The sequence below is a fragment of the Pholcus phalangioides genome, unplaced genomic scaffold (genome assembly GCF_987345545.1).
Source record: "Pholcus phalangioides strain wild (caught in Gottingen) unplaced genomic scaffold, Ppha-v1.0 ptg000024l_1, whole genome shotgun sequence".
In the NCBI taxonomy this organism is placed as follows: Eukaryota; Metazoa; Arthropoda; class Arachnida; order Araneae; family Pholcidae; genus Pholcus; species Pholcus phalangioides.
In genome coordinates this window covers 12,774,740-12,794,218 of record NW_028301616.1, presented here as the reverse complement: position 1 = coordinate 12,794,218, position 19,479 = coordinate 12,774,740, and the positions used below count along the sequence as shown (strand labels likewise).

Here is a 19,479-nt window from a genome sequence, read left to right as displayed (position 1 = left end):
TTCCAGGTTTCTGCCTCTGACGAGATCTTTCAATTTCTTCCCCTATCCTTCACAAATCCCATACTCCCTATCTAGGCCGACTTCGGTCGTTTTTAGACTTTATAGAGTTAAACACAAGTAGGTATAAGTGCCTGAGAGACTGGAAAATTGGTGTTAGGCATAGAAATGACAAAGACTTTTTATCTCTGCTACACACAGCTTTCAGATAGCTATCAACAAACTGTTGAATGCACATCAAGATTGTAAGAGTTCTAAATGAAAGCAGCCCATGTATGTATAAAAAGAACCACCTGAGAATAAATTCTCAATAAATGCTTCGCATGCTGTAATATGTTTTGCTTATGCCTTGCATAGCATTATAGGTGCGTAGATGACCGATGACTGTCCCAATAGCTTGTCTGTTGATGTCTTAACTCCAATAAGGCAGAGTTGGACCTGACAGGTCTCGAGCCCATATTATAATGGTTTTATTTTTTTTACACCATAAATACACTGCTAGCAGCCGTGGCAAGTTATTTTAGATATGCAAAAATCTCATCTCCAGAATTCAGGACGATTTTTTTTCAAATTGATGCAAGATTACAAAGCTCAATATTGGAAATTTTAGAGAAAGATTTATGTTATAATGAAAATGTTTTTTAAATATTATAGAAATGATTAAATATGAAAACGTTATATTTTTTATATTTTTTAATTTCAGCTAGCATTATTTTGCATGTCAAAAAATTACAAATTGAACTCTGACCTAACCTTGAAGAACCACAAACACTTTTTGGCATAATATCAACTTAGTTAATAATGCAGTTATTATTATTATTATAGATTCAGTGAGTGCAGTCAGTTTTTTTAGCTGGCTTTGAACCCTCAATATTGTAGCTTTTAGCTACTTTTCTTTTTTTTCCATTAATTATAAATGTCTATTTTAAGCCTTTTCAGTGTCTTTTTTCCTGCTTATTGCACTCATTTTTAAAGCCTAAACTTCCGACTCTGTTCATCAGGAAGAATTTCTGAAATTCAATTCAATTGGATTCAATTAGTCATCAAATCTGAATGAATTGAATCGATTAATATAACCAAGGCTATAGTCAGGAGATGAAATAGGGGAATGCCCTTTTGAAATTTGAGAAAACAATCTATCATTGCTACTGCTTCAATCAAAAATTGATTAGTTAAGAATATTATCTCTAATCCAATAAGGGAGCTCACTATTTGTCAGTGCTGTGTGTTTTTTTTTTTACTGGCAACAAAAGATGAGTTCAAACCTTCAGCACATAACAAGAAGAATATCTTAATGAATACCATTAAGGAGCTTAAAAGTCTTTCTTTTCAAATTAACTTAAGAAAATTGGAACTTATTTGTGAACGAAAGTAGTAAACGCTTCCACCATATTATACTTTTGAGTATATGCCACTAGTTAGCCATTCTGTGATCTTATTAGCTTTTATAAGTTGTGAGCCTTATTAATGTGGTTAATTTTTCATCATAATAAAACTATTTTTCTAGCCTTGAATATTTGATTTCAGCATTTCAATGTTTTCCAAGGTGTCTTCAATGACTGCATGAACTACTTACTGTGTGTTGCTACATCAGTTGAAATTGTTATTCTTGGTGTGAATTTCATTCAACAGAACAACAGTAAGTTATGAAATCTTAAATTACTGTATTTATGAACAACTCTAGAGAAAATACAACATATTTAAACATTTACACATGCATGAGTCAATTAAGTAGCATGAAAATAAATAATATTTTATACAAGTACTTCTATGTTTTATACAAATATTTTTGTATTAATAACATATTTTATTACATGTGAATCTGATTTATTTGAAATCCTTCGCAGAATCTTTTCTGATGCAGAGGTATTACTAAGAAAAAGGAAAAAGAAACAATATAATTGTGCAAACATATGACTTGCAGGAAGTTCCTACACTGAGTAGTTAGCACACCAAATTCTTTGTGGACCACACATGGGAAAAGAGATGCTTATAATTCAAATTATAGGCATTGGAATAAAATGACTGGCTGAATACTATATTTTCTTCCAGTGATCATCGTATCGTCAGATTTCACTGTAACTTTTCCTCGGGTAAGGTTGATAACAAAACACCGGTTCCTAGTTTTTGGAGAACTAACTTTGATGTTTTGAGGAGAAGGTTAGCGGAAGTTTTCAAAGACCGGTTGGAATCAGTAGGGGTGGTAAGTCAATGGGAAGAGTTTAGTACGAAGCTGTCCTCTGTTTTGCATGACGCCATACCCTTCGTTCGAAAAAAGCGTGTTTGTACATCGCACCCTCTATGGTTCACGGATAGCGTGCAGAACCTTTATCGTGAAAAGAAAAGAGCATTCAGAGAGTATAAAAGTGGACGATGTGACCTATCATTGTTTACTGATAAAAAAAGACTGTTGAAGAAAGCGATAAGGGATAGTAAAAAAGAAGTTGAATCTAGGTTGGCAGATAACATTGGCTCTGACCCAAAATCATTTTTTCGATACGTCAATAATGGATGTAAGGGGACAGTTGGCCCCGTCTCGATAGGAGGCTCTAGGGTAGAAAGCAATGTAGGCATGTGTAGTGCTTTCAATGACTTTTTCGTGTTGGTTTTTAATGGAGATAATGATATTCGATATATGGATATTGCATGGGGTAATAAAACCCTCAACGATATTCAATTAGAAGACGTGGAGGTCCTAAATCTTCTAAGAAATGTATGTGCAAGCAAAGCACCAGGACCAGATGATATCTATCCTAGGGTCCTCAGGGAATGTGCTAATGAATTGTTGGAGCCAGTCGCACAGATATACAGGAGTAGTGTTGCTGAGGGTATCGTCCCAATAGATTAGGAACTTGCTAACGTTGTTCCGATATTTAAGAAGGGTAGTAGAGAAGCAGTGTCAAATTATCGTCCAGTAAGTTTGACGAGCTCCCTCTCGAGAATTTTGGAAATTATCATCAAAAGACAGTTTGTGAAGTGGATAGACGAGAATAATGTATTGTCGGATAATCAGCATGGGTTCAGGAAGGGGAAGTCATGTGTAACTAACCTCCTTTGCTTCTATGATCACGTGACTAAGGCTTTGGGTAAGAGCAAAAATGTCGATGTTGTTTACCATGATTTCCAGAAGGTATTCGATCGGGTCCAACATGATAAACTCTTGAAGCGTTTACACGAGATTGGAATTGGGGGCAACTTGCTGAATTGGATAGAATCATGGTTAAGAGATAGGTCGCAACGAGTTATGGTGAACGGGCAATTCTCTGGTTGGACAGACGTCACAAGTGGAGTTCCTCAGGGAAGTGTCCTTGGCCCCATACTTTTTTACAATGTTTTTACAATGGATGAACGCAAGTGTCGAGGAGATATGATCGAAGTGTTCAAAATTTTCAGTGGGATGGATAGGATGGACCATGAACTTTTAGTACATCGCCAATCGGCTGCTTTTACAAGGGGACACCAGTATTGATTGGTGAGGGACAATGCAAGGTTATGGTGTCGCAGGGAATTTTTCTCTAATAGGGCTGTTAATAAATAGAATAGCTTACCCCCCGGAGGTAGTAAATTGTAACACAATTGGCACGTTTAAAAAGAAATACAATAAACATGTTGAGGTAAACGGAGAAGCTATCCATATTTAGATTAAGACAACCATAAGTATTCTTTATGGGCATTATATAATATTTTATCATGTGTGCATATTGTTTATAATTTGTGTTAATTGCATTTTTAATTGGGTTGCTGTAATTTTGAAATATATGACATCCATATTTTTATGGGCATCTTTTTATCAGCCACCTCGTTGGGCATTTTGCCTGTTGTGGCGTTGTATTTGTATACAAATTATAAAAATACATTTGTTCAGAGATTCTAGCTTTCTGACTTAATAAAATTAAAATAAATGATAGAGTCAATTTATTACAGCTATGCATTTGCTGCCAGTACCTTTGCATTGCATCACAACAGATAATGTTCAAATGTCATGCATTGAGGCAACACACAATGGGAGGATCTTTTTTGGAGGAAGTGATGGATGCTTATATGAAGTTGATTACAAGGTTAGTTAGAATATGCTAATATAATCATAGCTATTTTTATTATCTATAATTTGGTGAATGAAGAAGTTGGTACATATTGCATTATACCATATTTTAGTGACTATAACATAAGGTATTTAACCTTTTAGGCTGATGAAGGATGGTTCAGAAGGGATTGGAGAAAAATAAATCATTCAAGAAACATTTTTTTTTATCTGGTTCCATCGTATATGCAAGCATTTTTTGAGAATGGTATTTATAATTTTTTGATTTTCATAACAAGTGAATGCTTGATGATACTTCGTTTAGATTATTTCTGGACTTACAACATTTCTTAACAATTACATTAGCCAATGCAAATGTTGAAAAAAACTTTTTCCCCTTCAAATAGGTTGGAATTAAAAGTAGCAGCTGAAATTTTTATAATGCTCTATGCATATTCATCCCAGCAGGGTCACAATTAGATGGGAGTAGGTAGGATTGCTGCCCGGGGCACCAGACCGGGAAAAGGGGTTTAATTTCACCCGTTAATCTCTCTTTCAACATTACAAGAGGGTGCTAAAATATATGCTTGCCCTGGCTGATTAAGCTTCTAGTTGCTGCTCTGCATCCCAGATGTTCCCCTATCTCTGATGTTCTTTCCTACCACCTGACAACAAAAAATTCTAGGGATAACACTGAAATATATATTTTGCATTGGATGTAAATTATTTAATTTCTTTTATAATCATTGAATATCAATTACTATTCTTAATTTGGAATGTTTGTTTTAAAATTGTACACTTATGGGGCGGAAAATCTGCTACAACTGCTACAATTTCCGATGTCTACTACAATTTTGACAATTTCCCCTTGTTTGCTACATTCTACTACAAAAACACTGAAATTCTTCAATTTTGTGCCATCTTGCGCCAAAAACAAAATTTTCCCTTAAGAAACTTTGAAGTTGCATCACAATAGAAACTGACTTTGATGACATCATTTGTTTTCCCCAAAATTTTATTTCTTGGGGCTGCAAATGGAATTAGCTTGAGCCCCCTCTCAGGATTTGGTGTTCCAACAATGTATAAAATGGGGTCAAACTACGCAAATTGCCACTCATCATTTTTTTCAAAAAAAAGTCGACTCCCTTGATTTATTTCCACAAAAAATTCAATCCGATTATATTTGTTTTCACTCCCTATTTTTAACTAATTTGTGATTGCTCCATGCATTTTATTTTCCAGCATCTTTAACAGATTTCCAGTCTCTCATTTTGCTTCCAAGTTTTCTATTATTCATTTTCTACTATTCTTTCTCTTGATATGCCACCATTTCCTTTTAATGCCATTCACTGGCATGTTTAGTGTTCAATAGAAGATGGTTTCCAGCTGCACATTAATTAAAATTATTTTGTCTAGACCAGTGTATCCCAACTGGGGGTGCGGGAGAACATTTTTGGAGTGCGAGAGGGAAAAATTACATGTTGACTGATTATTCAAGAAAAATTAAAATGATGATAAATATTGAAGTTTTCAATTTATAAAAAAAATATCAATACCAATATTTTGATGCCTCATCTTGTGATTTCTGCTCGCAGAAATGTGTCATGAATTTTGTGTTGTAAAAGTTTCTTTTTTGATAAGCAATTCTACTAGTTTTCCATTTTGGTTGAGAAAAAAATACCATTAATTATTTACTTGAAACTATTTCTTGGTTTGTTTACATTGGTACCTCGTGTTATTAGCATATTGTGCTTAGATTTGATACTGTCGTGAACATGTCGAGTCATGACTCAGAAAAAACATAAAAAAATTCAATCAAGTGTCAAAGAAACATTATTTATAGTTGTTGTCCGGTTGGAATCAGTAAGTGAACTGACTATTCAATGAATCTTCCCCACATCTCAAACAAATATTAAAAAACAGTAATTTTTTGTTTTGTTTTTGAATTTTCAAAAAAAAAAATGGAATGAAGCCAAAATTAAATATTAGCCATAACTGAAAAAGACATTAAATAATAAGTAAAAGAATTTGTAGAAATTAATTAATTAATAATTAACATAATTAATTACAGAAAAAAACCTGAATTTTCTAACAGATAAAAAACGTATTATTCAACGGGGTGTGGGAAGGAAAAAGGTTGGAAACCACTGGTTTAGACCATGGTAGTGGTTGGTTTGAAAGGGGTGTTTGATGTGAGATTCCAGCAAAGCTTATTTAGGTAGACAAGCAGAGGTCAACAAAAATTCACAAAACTTTTCTTTGGGTATGTGGTAGACACTCTGATAATGAAAATAATACGGTAACAAGCTAGCATCCCTCGCAGCTAGTGACCATTTTTGTTACATCATTACCACATTTGCATACCAAGGCTAATTGTATTGGGATCTAGAGTTTATAGCCGATTCCAAAACAGACACAGTTCCAGAGGACGGTGATCGCCCCTTTCCAATATCTGAATACTATGAGAAATGTTGGTCTGTATCGTAAAATACGAGATCTAACAAACCTATGAAATAAATCATCCTGGACCTGTCTCTTTTTTTTTTTTTCACAGTCATCTCCCGCAGGCTATAGTGCTTTGAGATAGAGCAGTTATACCGACAGTTGGAGACTTCCATGTCTGAGAATGTGGTTTGCCTACGTTGTTATTTTCTATAGACACCCAGGTCATAATTTTTCACTAAAATGATATATAATAGCTCCTGTGCAGTCATGTGAAGGAGCAGGGAAGGCTTGAAACAAAATTCGCACCTGTGCAAGACATCATTTTGGTGTCTCTCTAGTATATAAGCTGCATGAGTAAAATTATCTGCGGGAAACTTACAGATTTGTATATGCCATGAGTAATATGATGAGAGATAACATAAGCATTTTAGTCATTAAAGCGCTTATCCTGGGCTTTATATTCACTTACTTAATAAACTTAGACATATTTATTGTATACTACCTGAGTTGTGTTCGAGCTAGATGAAATAAATCAGAAATTATAATGATTTCTACAAAGTATTCCATCCAATACAGTTATAGTTTGAAATTTGCAGAAAAAATTTTCATTCTCATTTTCGATTTTGAAGAAAGATGAAGATGGCAACACTTGAATATGTAATAAGCGCAACACACTTACATGAATTATATTTTCGTTCCTTTGAAACTAACCACGACCATGGTCTAGACCAGCGGTTCTCAACTGGTGCTGGGCTCTGCAGTCACTCGATGATAATAAAATAAATCAATAAATTTTATAAACAAAAAAAGAGCCATGAAGGCTACAGCCATATAAATTATATACTAAAAAGGGCTCCTCGAGTTAAACTGCTCCACCATAGAAATTATACACTGAAAAGGGCTCTGCGAGTCAGAAAAGGTTGAGAACCGCTGGTCTAGACAAAGTAATTTTAATTCATGCTCATCTGGAAACCATTTTCCATTGAACACTAAACATGCTGGTGAATGACGCAAAGGAAAATGACATATCAAGAGAATGAATAATAGAAAACTTGGAAGTAAAATGAGAGACTGAAAATCTGTTAAAGATGCTCTAAAATAAAATACATGGAGCAATCACAAATCAGTGAAAAATAGGGAGTGAAAAAAGATGTATTCAGATTGAATTTTTTGTAAAAATAGAATCATTGTATTAAATTTATAATAGTTTAGTCATTATTTTATAGTTTTTATTTCTGTAGTTTAAATTAGAAATAATTTAATTCTGTAGTTTACATTACTATAGCTCAAGTTAAAAATAATTTAAGTCAATAGTTTTTTTAATCACTCTATTAAATTTCTGAGAATTTCAAATAAATATTCTAAGAATGACCATGTCAAAATATGTTGAATCAAACTGAGATGATGATCAAAAACAAACTCAAAAAGAAACACATCATTTTAAATATAAAATGGGTAAATTCTGGTAAAAGAAGCAATATCAAACGTTCAAAAATGAAGAACTGAAGAGAACAAAAGAATTACTTAGACTTGAATCAGCAGCAAAAACAAGGAAAATAATTACTTTTCTAATGAGTGTTTCAAGCCTCTCCTTTAGTGATTTTTTTAAATTAGTGATTATCAAGTCTACAAGCTAATTCTAAAAACACTTTATTTTCAAATTATTTTTGAAATCTGAGATACCATATGTTAGCCTCTCATTTGTTGATATTGTTGAGAATGTAAAAATGTAAATATCAAGAAGAGTGTCTCAAAATTTTTTCTGATTAAAAAAAAATATTTCTGCTATATAGAGGAAATCTCTATGTATTTTGTACCTTAGGGGGATATCATTCTTCTGAGCTGAGATAACACTGTTTTTTGAAGTAAAAAGTAGTCCTGCGTACGCTACCGCATATATGTATATAAAACTATTTTATTTACTGTTAAAATTTAACTGCAAAACTAATAAATGTTGCTACAAAAACTATTTTTTGCTGTTATGAAAATAATTTTTCCTGCTACAAAAACCGAATTTTCATTTTCCACACCTGCACTCTTTATAATGATTGTTAGAATAAACTTGATCAATTTTTTAAAAATCTTTTCACATCACAAGTTGTTTAAGATTTCATCAGAGAAATTGTCAATCAAGACTAGACAAGGTGAAATCAATCGATAGAATTGATCATAATAATTTTTTATACTACTCTGTGGTTTTGTAGATTCATTTTATTTATTCTGAAATTTACTTTTCATCTTAATTGCTGTGTATTATTTTACAGTTAATAAAAACATTAAAAAACTGTTTGTTCAATGTAACTCCTTTTCACAATAAGACTAATGGGTGCTGTGATTATTTCCAAAAATTCAGAAATATCTGTGGATGATCATCCATAGCCCTGATTATGTTCTGGGGTTCTGTGTTTAGCGCCTTTCAGGTGATTCTGAGTACTGAAGGAATGATTACGAAGTGCATAAGCAGTTTAGTTATGTATTCTGAATGTATCCATATTATAAATTTATCATTTCAGATTCTATTTCTCAAATCACTGCGGACAATAGTAGAAATATACTTTATGTGATGTCAGAAAGTGGATCAATACAAGTGAGTACAAAAAAAATAAATTTTTTAAGCGTTAAAAAATGTCACCAGAAGCTAAATTTATATCTCAGTAATTTCTGCTTTGACAGGTTTTGAATCTTGATAAAGAGCATGATAATACAGTCATTTATATCTGATATTTAAGTGAGAGAATAAGTCTAGTCAGCTTTCATATTCATGAAATGTCCATGGTGCAACAAAGTGATCAAATGATTTTTACAAAAAGCTCTGGGTCACATTTTTATAATTTCTTAAGTAATATTGTTATTTTTAGATGTTTTTAGAATTATATGTTACTTTTAGATGAACAAACACTCTTGTTTGACTTAATTTTAAAATGAAAAAGAATATTATTTGTAACTTTTAGTAGTTAACTCATTAGTATCTGGAAGGGAAATAGTCTGCAAAATTGTGAGTACCCCTTAACACAGAGTGGAATAATCCATCTGTGCTGTGCATATAAACCTGTTTCTTTATCAATGTTTGGTGATATAGGACAGTTAGCAAAGTTGCAAAGTATGCATACCTACATACTGGTATGTAACAGCTTAATATATAATTCATTATAGTGATATCTCTGGTTATGAATTTTTGGCTAGATTTTTTCAAGTTTTTCAGCAACATTGTGAGCTGAATTTCTGCTCAATCATCTTCAGAATTACTACTTTACTGCACACAGATTCCGGTCATATTACCATATAGCAATTTACAATCGATCCAGTTGGGTCAGAAATGAAGGTGCCATCTATTGGTGGTCACCTCAGGTTTGTGGGGAAGGAACTTTTATCTATGTTTTCCCCTGGGATTGAATCTGTGGACCTGATGGTGGTGGATGAGCATCTTACCACTGCACCACTTGTGTGCCAAAAAAAGAACAAAAAAAAAGTGGAATGCTTCACAATTTTGCATGTCATCCTTGTGCAGAGGCCATGCTAATCTTCTCTGAATTGTTTCAGTTTTAGTATATGTATTGCCACAGCTAGTACCATCAGAATTACTGACAATGGGACTTGATTACTTTATGTCTGCCTCAGAATGATTTTCCAGATATACTTTAATTTTTCTTTCAGAAAGCTTTTGAGTATCTTCATATAAAATGAATAATTAAGCTATAAGAGAAATTCATAAAAATATAGAGCCCACACCTGAATATTTTCAATGCACACACTCTTTCTGTGTAAGACTCGTAGCATCAAACTGAAAGGTCTGGACATTTTAAGAGATTATCTTTCCCATCTGCATATATGCGATGCAAAAATGAGATGACTACATTACATAAAAGGGCAAAGTGATATTCAGTGTCTCATTTTCCTTAAATCATCCTTCATATGATTTTGGTGGTCCTCTGAAGTTAATTTTGAAAGTGAAATTTTTGAGGTTTTGTCATTTAAAAAACTCCTTGCGACGGTAATCACAAAACTATTCATTTCAACATTACATTCATTACACACTTATTTGAGAGATAGATGACAGCACCAACCAAAAATAAACATTTTTAAACACATGTTGCTTTGAGCTTACTCATAAATATTCTGATTGAACTTGGGTGGTATTAAATTGTCCTGTGGTTTTATTCCAGAGTTGAACACAGTCTGAAAAGTATTCAACTTGGCTGAAGCCTTGTAATGGAAGTTACTGATTTGTAAAATTTGACTATTTGTTCGATAATAGCCTAACTTTTTTTGTGCTATTTGGTTTTTCTACAATGTATTTTGTGCGACATTTCTAGCGTTAGTGCTAAGCCAAATTATTTTAATTCGTGTTTAAATTACAGGTATTTGACTTAGGAGCACATGGCACTGAAATAAAGAGAGTTGCTTCAATGAGTTATCAAAGCATTATAGACTTTGCCATTCAAATATCTGGGTGATTATTTTCCCTGTATTCTAAGTTTTTAAATCAATTTTGTAGAGTGTCCCATATTTCTTGGAATAAGCACCGTTTCACTTTCATTTGTAGTAATATGATTTTAGAAACTGGCAGTGCAGTTGTTAGTTTTTGTTTGACTTTATAGAGATGTAAGCATCTTATATGTACTATGTAGTAATGTATAATATATCTACCATCTTATAATACTACCATGCTTATAATGTACAGTCGACACTTGTTCTAGCGACCATTCCATTACAATGATAGGTAGGATAAGTCCCAAATGATCTCATACAACTAATAACCTGTATGTTTTTCCTTTCGATATAACGACCTTCCAGTATAACGTTCATTTTCGACAGTATGGTATATTGGAAGGGTTGTTATAACAAGCAAGTATGACTTTCATTTTTCGTTAAATTGCATTTCACCTATTCAGAATTGTTTTTCAACATTTAGTAAGTACAGTATTCTCTGACAACCTTGTTTTTTGTGGGTTTTTATTTCACACTGTGGCACATTTAGACATGTAACACACACTTATTCCCTTAGAAATATGGTAATATCTTGTAACCATCTCAGTTGAGTGGAAATCGTGTTTCTGAGCATATTCTCATTTAAGAAATCTTCTGCTGCTTCTGTAAAAATGGTGAAACTTATTTGTTGCCCATTCATAAATGCACTATCCCCAAAGAAATTTCAAAAATTGAAAAAAAATATATATATAAAATTTCCAAGACTGGATTATTGACCTATTTCTAAACTGAATTTAATTCATTTCCATCAAATATTTTATTTCTCCTGATAACTTCTAAATTTATAGTGCATACCAGACTGTTGTGTTTTCACTCTATGACTGCTATCAGATTTACACATGTACTCCTCGGCTTCATCCCAAACTTAAAAAAAAAATCCCAAAATTCATCAAATGATGAAATTTTGCCAATGAAAAGAAGAATCTTTGACTAGTGCTCAAAATCTAGGTTTGTCTCTCACTTCATGCCTGCAACGTTTCCGGTTGAATGCATCTAAATTCTTTTCAGATTGTTTTGCTTCCTTTCACTTTTAAAACTTTTTTTCTTGTCATAGGGTACTTTCAAGGCATATACTGGTGGGGTATTTTTACCTTTTGAGTGACTCCTCATCTTTTCTACCTGTAAGCAACAGTAGGTCGAGAAAAATATCTCTACCTGTATGGGTCAAAAAAACTTTTTTTGCTCTTTAAACTCTGATTCCGTGTCCCCTCCTAGATTGCACAAGTTGCACAGCCGCTTATGCCTGTAAAGTGCTTGTTGAGAGAGGGGAAGAATCAGGAGCCCCCTATGTGTGAAGAGCTTCTAAGAAGTTGATATATTTGATTCACCCCAGTTTTTTTCTAATTGTAGTTAATCATGTGAAAGTTGAAATATTGTAAATGAAATGAGGAACATGGGTGGATGGATACGGGAAGTAGGGGGAAAGCAATGGGGGTGGTCCTTTCCCCCCCCAAATAATGTTTATTATTAGCATAAGCAGGAGGGTGGGTGGAGGTGGACAATTTCCCTCCCTTCCATTCACTAAAATTCTAACACACACTGTGATTTCCCCCCCCCCCCCACAATCAAAGAGCCTGTTTTAACTTATGGTAAGAAATATCAGTAATAGTAATTTTTCAAGGATCATATGTAGCAGAGGAATGAAGGCTTACATAGCTGGTGTACTGATAAAAAAGAAAGATATGTGCTGAGTGTGTAGCTGTGGTCCAACCGAATTAGAATTTCTGTGATGTTTCATCTGCAGTTACAGCAGTCATCATCAGTTGGATAGTTAGTGATGTCTATTAATTTTATTCCCAACTGTTTGTTTTTGCCCTTACACAATATCAGATGCCTGGTATTGGCTTGTTGACCAGTTGTACTAATTTAAATTGATTGGAACTATGTTGTCCTCAGCAATAAGTCACTGTTGTGGCTTTAAATGAAAGTCACTTTTGGCTTTCAATGAAAGCCAAATTATAATTTTGACTGCCCTGTGGTGGCTGAGGACTTGTGCTTATATTGTGAAAATATATTTGTCCTCAGCTACTCGTGAGATGGTTTGAGGTGCCATCAGTTATTACAGCTGATCACGACATCATGATAGACCATATCTCTTCTTGCATCCATGCTACACGCAGACCAACAAGGAACCAAGACTTTCATGTTATAGTGCTGTTCTCTGCAGTAAATTATTTCATTCTGACATTGTGACCGTTTATAAATACCACTGTATGGCTATCACAAATGTGTCAAGTTTCATTTGGTTTCATCATTTTTTCCCACCTCATATATACCAATGGCTCATATAAGAAAATTGTTTTCATTTTGAATGATCTGACTTAATTTCTGAATTCTGTGTTATATATTTTCTATATTCTGTGTTAAACATTTTCTATATTCTGTGTTAAACATTTTCTATATTCTGTGTTAAACATTTTCTATATTCTGTGTTAAACATTTTCTATATTCTGTGTTAAACATTTTCTATATTCTGTGTTAAACATTTTCTATATTCTGTGTTAAACATTTTCTATATTCTGTGTTAAACATTTTCTATATTCTGTGTTAAACATTTTCTATATTCTGTGTTAAACATTTTCTATATTCTGTGTTATTTATTTTCTAAACTCTGTGTTGTTTTAGGTTCACCGATATGAAGCATTTCACATCCATTATTTGCATTGCAGCCATAGAGGCTTCAGAATCAAAATTTATAAATATGGTTGCTGTTACTTCTACAGGTGATTTTTTTCTCTACTATAGCAGTTTGAATGTGTTTTGTACTAATTCCTTTACATCAACTATTAATCCAAAAATAATGAAGGTTCAAATCAGTGCAGTTGATTCATTAGTAGTCACTGTGGGATCTTTGACTAATCTCTCATGATTAATTTTGATATCTCTCGCTTCATATCAATGAAACCATACTTTCTTGCATTAATCTGTGTTTTTTAAGGATAGTTTTTTTCTCAACACACATTTAGCAGTATTTTCTTTAAAATTACATTTTTATTATTGTATTCTGTCTATGGGAGATATGGAAGTTTAAACAATTATCATTTCCAATTAAATCTTTATTGATTATCATCACAGGTGTCAGACTGTATTTTTCAACTAATGAAGATTCATTTCCTTCAAGACCCAATATGCTTTCTTTGCTTCATGTGCGAATACCTTTTGGATTCTCAGCGAAATCTGTTGGTGCTGAGCCATTAAATGTTCACCTTGCTCTACATCGGAAAGGTGACACTCTTTATAGGCCTTAAAGAGCATTAAAGAAACTATTATATCAACCTTCTTTAGTAATGATGATAACCATATTTTTATTATATTATTTATTTCATTATTAATTAAAATGCACATAACTGTACTCATATCTTAGGGCTGTTCCTTGTATCAACCGTCTCAAACGCTGAAGAACATGATTTTCTGTTTGTTGCCTCCAATGATTTTATCTCGCTGGGAAATCATCTGGTGGAAACATATGTGAGTTATAAATTTTAGCATATTTATAGAAAGAGATGATTTTTCTAGTCTATTTTTTTGATTTTGCACAGTGTTTTCTCCAAAGGGGGCATATGACCCCCGGTAGGCAATGGAAAGGTCTAGGGCAGTGGTTCCCAACTGGGGGTACACGAGAGGCCATTAGAGGGTACACGAAAAGAAAATGGTAATGGCGGCCATCCATCTAAAAAAAGAATTTCTTAAAAGTAGGTAGAGGTTTTTACTAATATTGTCAGTTGTAATATATTGGCCTTCCCTATCAATAAAATCTTCTATAACATAGGGGTTGTGTCTGCTGGAAGAGTCGGCCTTCCCCCTCCCTCCCCCTCCCTCCCCCAACCTATCATCAGGATTCCGGAACTCCTTTCTCTCGACTCACTTTACTTCTGTGTTTTAGATTTGATTGTTGACACATGCGGGGCAGTGCATAAAAGCGAAGAATTAATTAGTGTTGTGTTTAACTTTTGTTGTGGGCGTTTGTATTGAGACGTGTGCGTGTTATTCCCACAATTTTCTGCGTCAACTTTTCTACCAAGCACCTACTACTCACGCGATTTGCGCTATGGATCAGTGGCTAAAAACTAGATCTGTGCGGAAGCGGACTGAAATACTGAAATGAAATACCATGCACCGGTAAACGTGAAAACGTATTTTGAATCTTCCAAAAGTCATTCTACTAAAGCTACCGAGACCTCCTACTACATTAGCCTGGAGATGAGGAAAAAATCACACCATTGGTGAAAATATGATGTCAGATGCATGTTTGGAGAGGGAAGTGCTCTTATAATGAATTCAATATCTCTGTCAAATAATGCAATGTCTCGAAAAATATAAGACGTGTCAGGCGATGTTGAGAGCACAATCATAAGAAGCTTAAGGTGAAGCTTAAAGGGTGAATTTTTTTCTATCGAAGTCGACGAAAGTACCAACGTTTTGCGCAATATTCTGTGCTACTTGTAATTGCTAAGTACTTGGAAGAGAACTCAAAGTAACGCTTTTTATTTGTCACCCATTGAAGGGGTCATACGACTGTTTAAGACTTATTTGAAGCAATTGATCATTATCTCGTTGAAAAATAATTTAGTGGTCAAAATGCATTGGGCTCACAAGAGATGGAGGAAAATCCCTGGAAGGTTGCTACTCAGGCTGTCGTGGCATTTCCCAAAATGAAATGGACTCACTGCTATATTCACAGATATCGAAACCGTTGCCTCCAAATTTGCAAAACGTTCTTGATGAAGCGATCAAGGTTTTCAACTTTGTCAAGGTGAATCCTATCAACTACAGGTTGTTTAAATTGTTGTGGGCAGTGCCGTCTTAATGCGGGCCTCAAGAGAAGAGGGGGCTTCACAAAAATGAGATCCGGTTGAAATTTTCTAGAATGTACCTGGTAGAGCTTCAGAAAAACCACTTGGCCCAGGGGCCCATGATGCTCTTAAGACGGCCGTGGTTGTGGGAAGACATGGACATCCTTCACAACGCTTTGCTTTTGTACACCGAAGTTAGGTGGCTGTCCCGAGGTTAAGTCCTGCTTTTGCTGTTCGAATTTCGGAACGAGGTCGTAATTTGTTTAGGAAGTGTTTGAAACACTTCACGATGCCTTGCTTCAAGCTGAGCTAAATTTAACAGTCTGCCACTTAGGAAGGATTAAAATCCTCGTTTGAAAAATATTTTTCAGAGCCGGAAATGGGTGATCGGTGGATATTTAATCCTTTCAAAGAAGACTATTTTCAACCGGCTTAATTGCCGATTCCAGAAAAGGAGAAATCGCTAGAGCTTGCATCAGATACCCATCTGAATATCCACTTCAATAACGGAATGGTGAACCTAGTCAGTTTTTTGGGCTTGCCGCGGTGACGAATACGTTGAACTTTCTAGAAAAGCCATAATGTTTTTGTTGCCGTCTGTTAGCACGGAGCTTGTTGAACGGACGTTTTCTTCGTATACTTACATAAAAAATATATATGGAAGCAAATTAAACGCGCTCCAGATTTGAGTTTGTATTAATCCTCTTTTGAGTCTAATTTTTTAAAAAACTTTGTGATTCAATACAGTCCCAAATATCATATTAATTTTTTTCCCAAACTTTGTGTTAATTTGTTTGCTTACTTGGAAAATAAAAAAGCTAAATAATTAAAAAAGAGACTATTTAATTTAATATTCAACATGTACCTTTTCCGAAAACTATGATGGGTGAAACAGATTGGGGGGGGGGAATCCGGAGGATTCGGGGTCGGGGGTACGCGGACTGAAAAAAGTTGGGAACCACTGGTCTAGGGGGATGATAGAAACTATGGGTATAACATAAGATCTTATGGGTACGCTTGAGTTGGGGAGGGGTGAATACGTTGAAAGAAAAAATTTCTCTGAAGAAGGGGACGAAAAGTTTTGGAAACTATGATTTAGTGTATTTAGATACATAAAAAATTATAATTTTGCTCAATTAAACATTTATGATACAAATTAATTATAATTAACTGAAAAATGCAGTAAAATCTCTGAATTATCCATTACACACAACTATTACTCATACCATACGATTTGCCATTGTATTTCAGTCTACATTGTGCAGTATACATATATAGAAATTAATTGCATGTGATACTCTTAGACTGGACTTGGTATGAATGGCCATGTGTGGGCATTGTCCGAAATTCTGAACAGCGAGCCAATCTTTGCCATCAAACAAGATTGTGAAGAAGAAGGCTTAGAACCTGATATCAATCCACCACTCTTTGTCACTCAGCATAATGGATTTCCTCGACAATTTGTCATTCTTTCGAATCAGGTCAGTCAATGAATTTGTTTTTTTTAAGCTCTGGTAATTTTTTATTGATCTTAGTGAGATTATCATGTACATTTTGTGAGCTTTCATTATATGAAATACAGTGCAAAATTATGCAGTCTCACAATTACAATAAAATCATATACAAAGAAGTATCATCTATAAAAAAAAAATTGCTGTCTCTGTGAATGTACAATGAATGCAAATACAACAAAAATGTATAGCGTGTAAATTCTTATCCCTATAAACCCTTCATCTTTTGAATGGCCGATGATAAAAACATACCTTCAATGAGAAAAAGTATCCAAATAATGTGCCATTTTAGATCTGCCTTTTATTTTATTAGGGGCTGTTTTTATCAGGGCGAGTGATTTAAATCAACTGATTTTTATAAAAAAAAAATCACACATTTAAATCAATTTATTTCAGATATGAAAAATATCTGTTTTAATCAAACAAAATTATTTGTGCAGCTTTAAGAAGTGATTTAATTTTTTATTAAATTATTTTAAGTATTATATTTTTAAATATTTATTCAATTCAATTTTAAATTTATTTTACAATTTGTGTGAATACATGTTATATGATATTGGCAACCAAGGAGACGAATGTCCGATACTGGTTGTTAAAATACAGTACAGTGAAATTATTATTTTAAAATAAAGATAGTAGTTACAAATAAAAATAGTATAATTAACAAAAAATAAATAAAATATGTTAAAAATTGTAATGTAAATAATAAAGGATATTCTCATGCAATGGTAGAAGATGCTATAAAAATTACATATGAATAATATCAACATGAATTCTTAGTATAGACTTAATATTGACCCCAAATATACAAAAGAAAAAAAAAAGATTTTAATGATATATATGATAAATATGGGCCAGCACATGAATATGTGCAGCATTATGGAAGGTGGTTTAAAGATACGATTTTTAAAGCATTAAGCATGATGTCAGAGGATGAAATCAGAAATGGGACTCAATGTTAGTGAGTTCGAGCAGATAAAGTTTGAGGCATTTTTTAAAGGGAGTAAATGCAGTAGTGTCAGTGATTTCTTTGAGTAGATTATTACAGAATTTCGGAATCAGAAAGCTGAAGTGCTTTTTAAGAATATTTTTATGAACTAATGGCAGTGATTAGATGGCATTTAGATGAGTGATAGTACGTGATACATTAAGAGGTAAGGAGTATTGGTGGTTTTTTATTATTAATAAGGAGTTATAAAAATAGAGGTAGCTCACACTGGGAGAATTTTTAATCGATGAAATTGATCAAATAGAGGGGTAACATAATAATTAGTGATGCATCTGATAGCTTTTTCTTGGAGAGAAATAATAGGGTTAATATTAGTTAGATAATCTCCTCCCCAAACTGAGGGACCGTACGTTAAATATGAATGAAACATGGAATAATAGAATGTTATGAGAGAGTGGTTATTTTAATGTATGGTTTCAGATGATAGAGCTTATATAAAATGAAACAGAGCCGAATTTGAAGGTATTTAATATGCAAATTCATTTCAAATTTTGGTCAATATGAACGCCAAAAGGTATTTAATGGATGTTACTTGTTCAAAACATTGGCACGTGCATGAGGTGAAGAACAGATATTTTTCATAATCCAGTGCTACTTCCTTGTAAATCCTTACTGTAAAGTTTTTTCTTTCTCACCATGTTCTTATGATGCTATAGCAGAAAAATTAATGCATTATTTGGAATTGATTTTTCAGGGTTGCACAATTCTAACCAAACTAAGGCCTGTAGATCAGCTGAGGAAGTTATTGATAGAGAATTTCGAAGATGTAAAATCTAATTCATTGAGAGCATTCTTCAGGCTGTATGGTGTTAGTTTACTTTTATATTTTATCAGTTTCTTTCCTTTTTAAAAATTAAAAAAAAAAAAAAGCTTGTATATTCAAAGTCTGATATCTGACCACTCCTTAAAGAGCTGGTTTTTCATGTATTAGTCAGACTTCAGACACTGGCTATTCACCAAGAATCAATACGTCTGACATTGACCATAACAAACTATGCATGAAAATTTTTTTACACTTTTTTTTGCTTTGCTTCAAACAAATTTGCAGTTGCACCCAGATTCATTTTGGCAATACGTTGTTCCACCGATTGATAAGCTGTTTGTCAATTAGTCTGAATGCACAGTCCCAGCTATCACACTTCATGAGTCTATGGCATAGTTGCCTTGTTGCTTATTTGTCATGGTGGCATTTCTCCATTGTTAATACTAATACAC

At 33.5% G+C, this 19,479-nt stretch overlaps 1 protein-coding gene and 1 non-coding gene across 2 annotated transcripts in view; one reads left to right on the top strand and one right to left on the bottom strand.

The window, feature by feature from the left end:
- LOC149068750 (nuclear pore complex protein Nup155-like) overlaps positions 1-19,479 on the top strand; it is a 92,710-nt gene that overhangs the window by 16,068 nt on the left and 57,163 nt on the right. Inside the window, exons 6-15 of the mRNA XM_089251217.1 lie at positions 1,544-1,636; positions 3,922-4,055; positions 4,184-4,286; positions 8,977-9,050; positions 10,822-10,913; positions 13,577-13,674; positions 14,027-14,176; positions 14,316-14,419; positions 17,049-17,225; positions 18,959-19,072. Coding sequence (XP_089107343.1) covers positions 1,544-1,636; positions 3,922-4,055; positions 4,184-4,286; positions 8,977-9,050; positions 10,822-10,913; positions 13,577-13,674; positions 14,027-14,176; positions 14,316-14,419; positions 17,049-17,225; positions 18,959-19,072 — 1,139 coding nt within the window. The remainder of the gene's footprint in view (positions 1-1,543; positions 1,637-3,921; positions 4,056-4,183; positions 4,287-8,976; positions 9,051-10,821; positions 10,914-13,576; positions 13,675-14,026; positions 14,177-14,315; positions 14,420-17,048; positions 17,226-18,958; positions 19,073-19,479) is intronic.
- Positions 9,927-10,033, bottom strand: LOC149068751 (U6 spliceosomal RNA). The gene has a single exon (XR_016195161.1). It is a non-coding gene; the product is annotated as a U6 spliceosomal RNA (small nuclear RNA).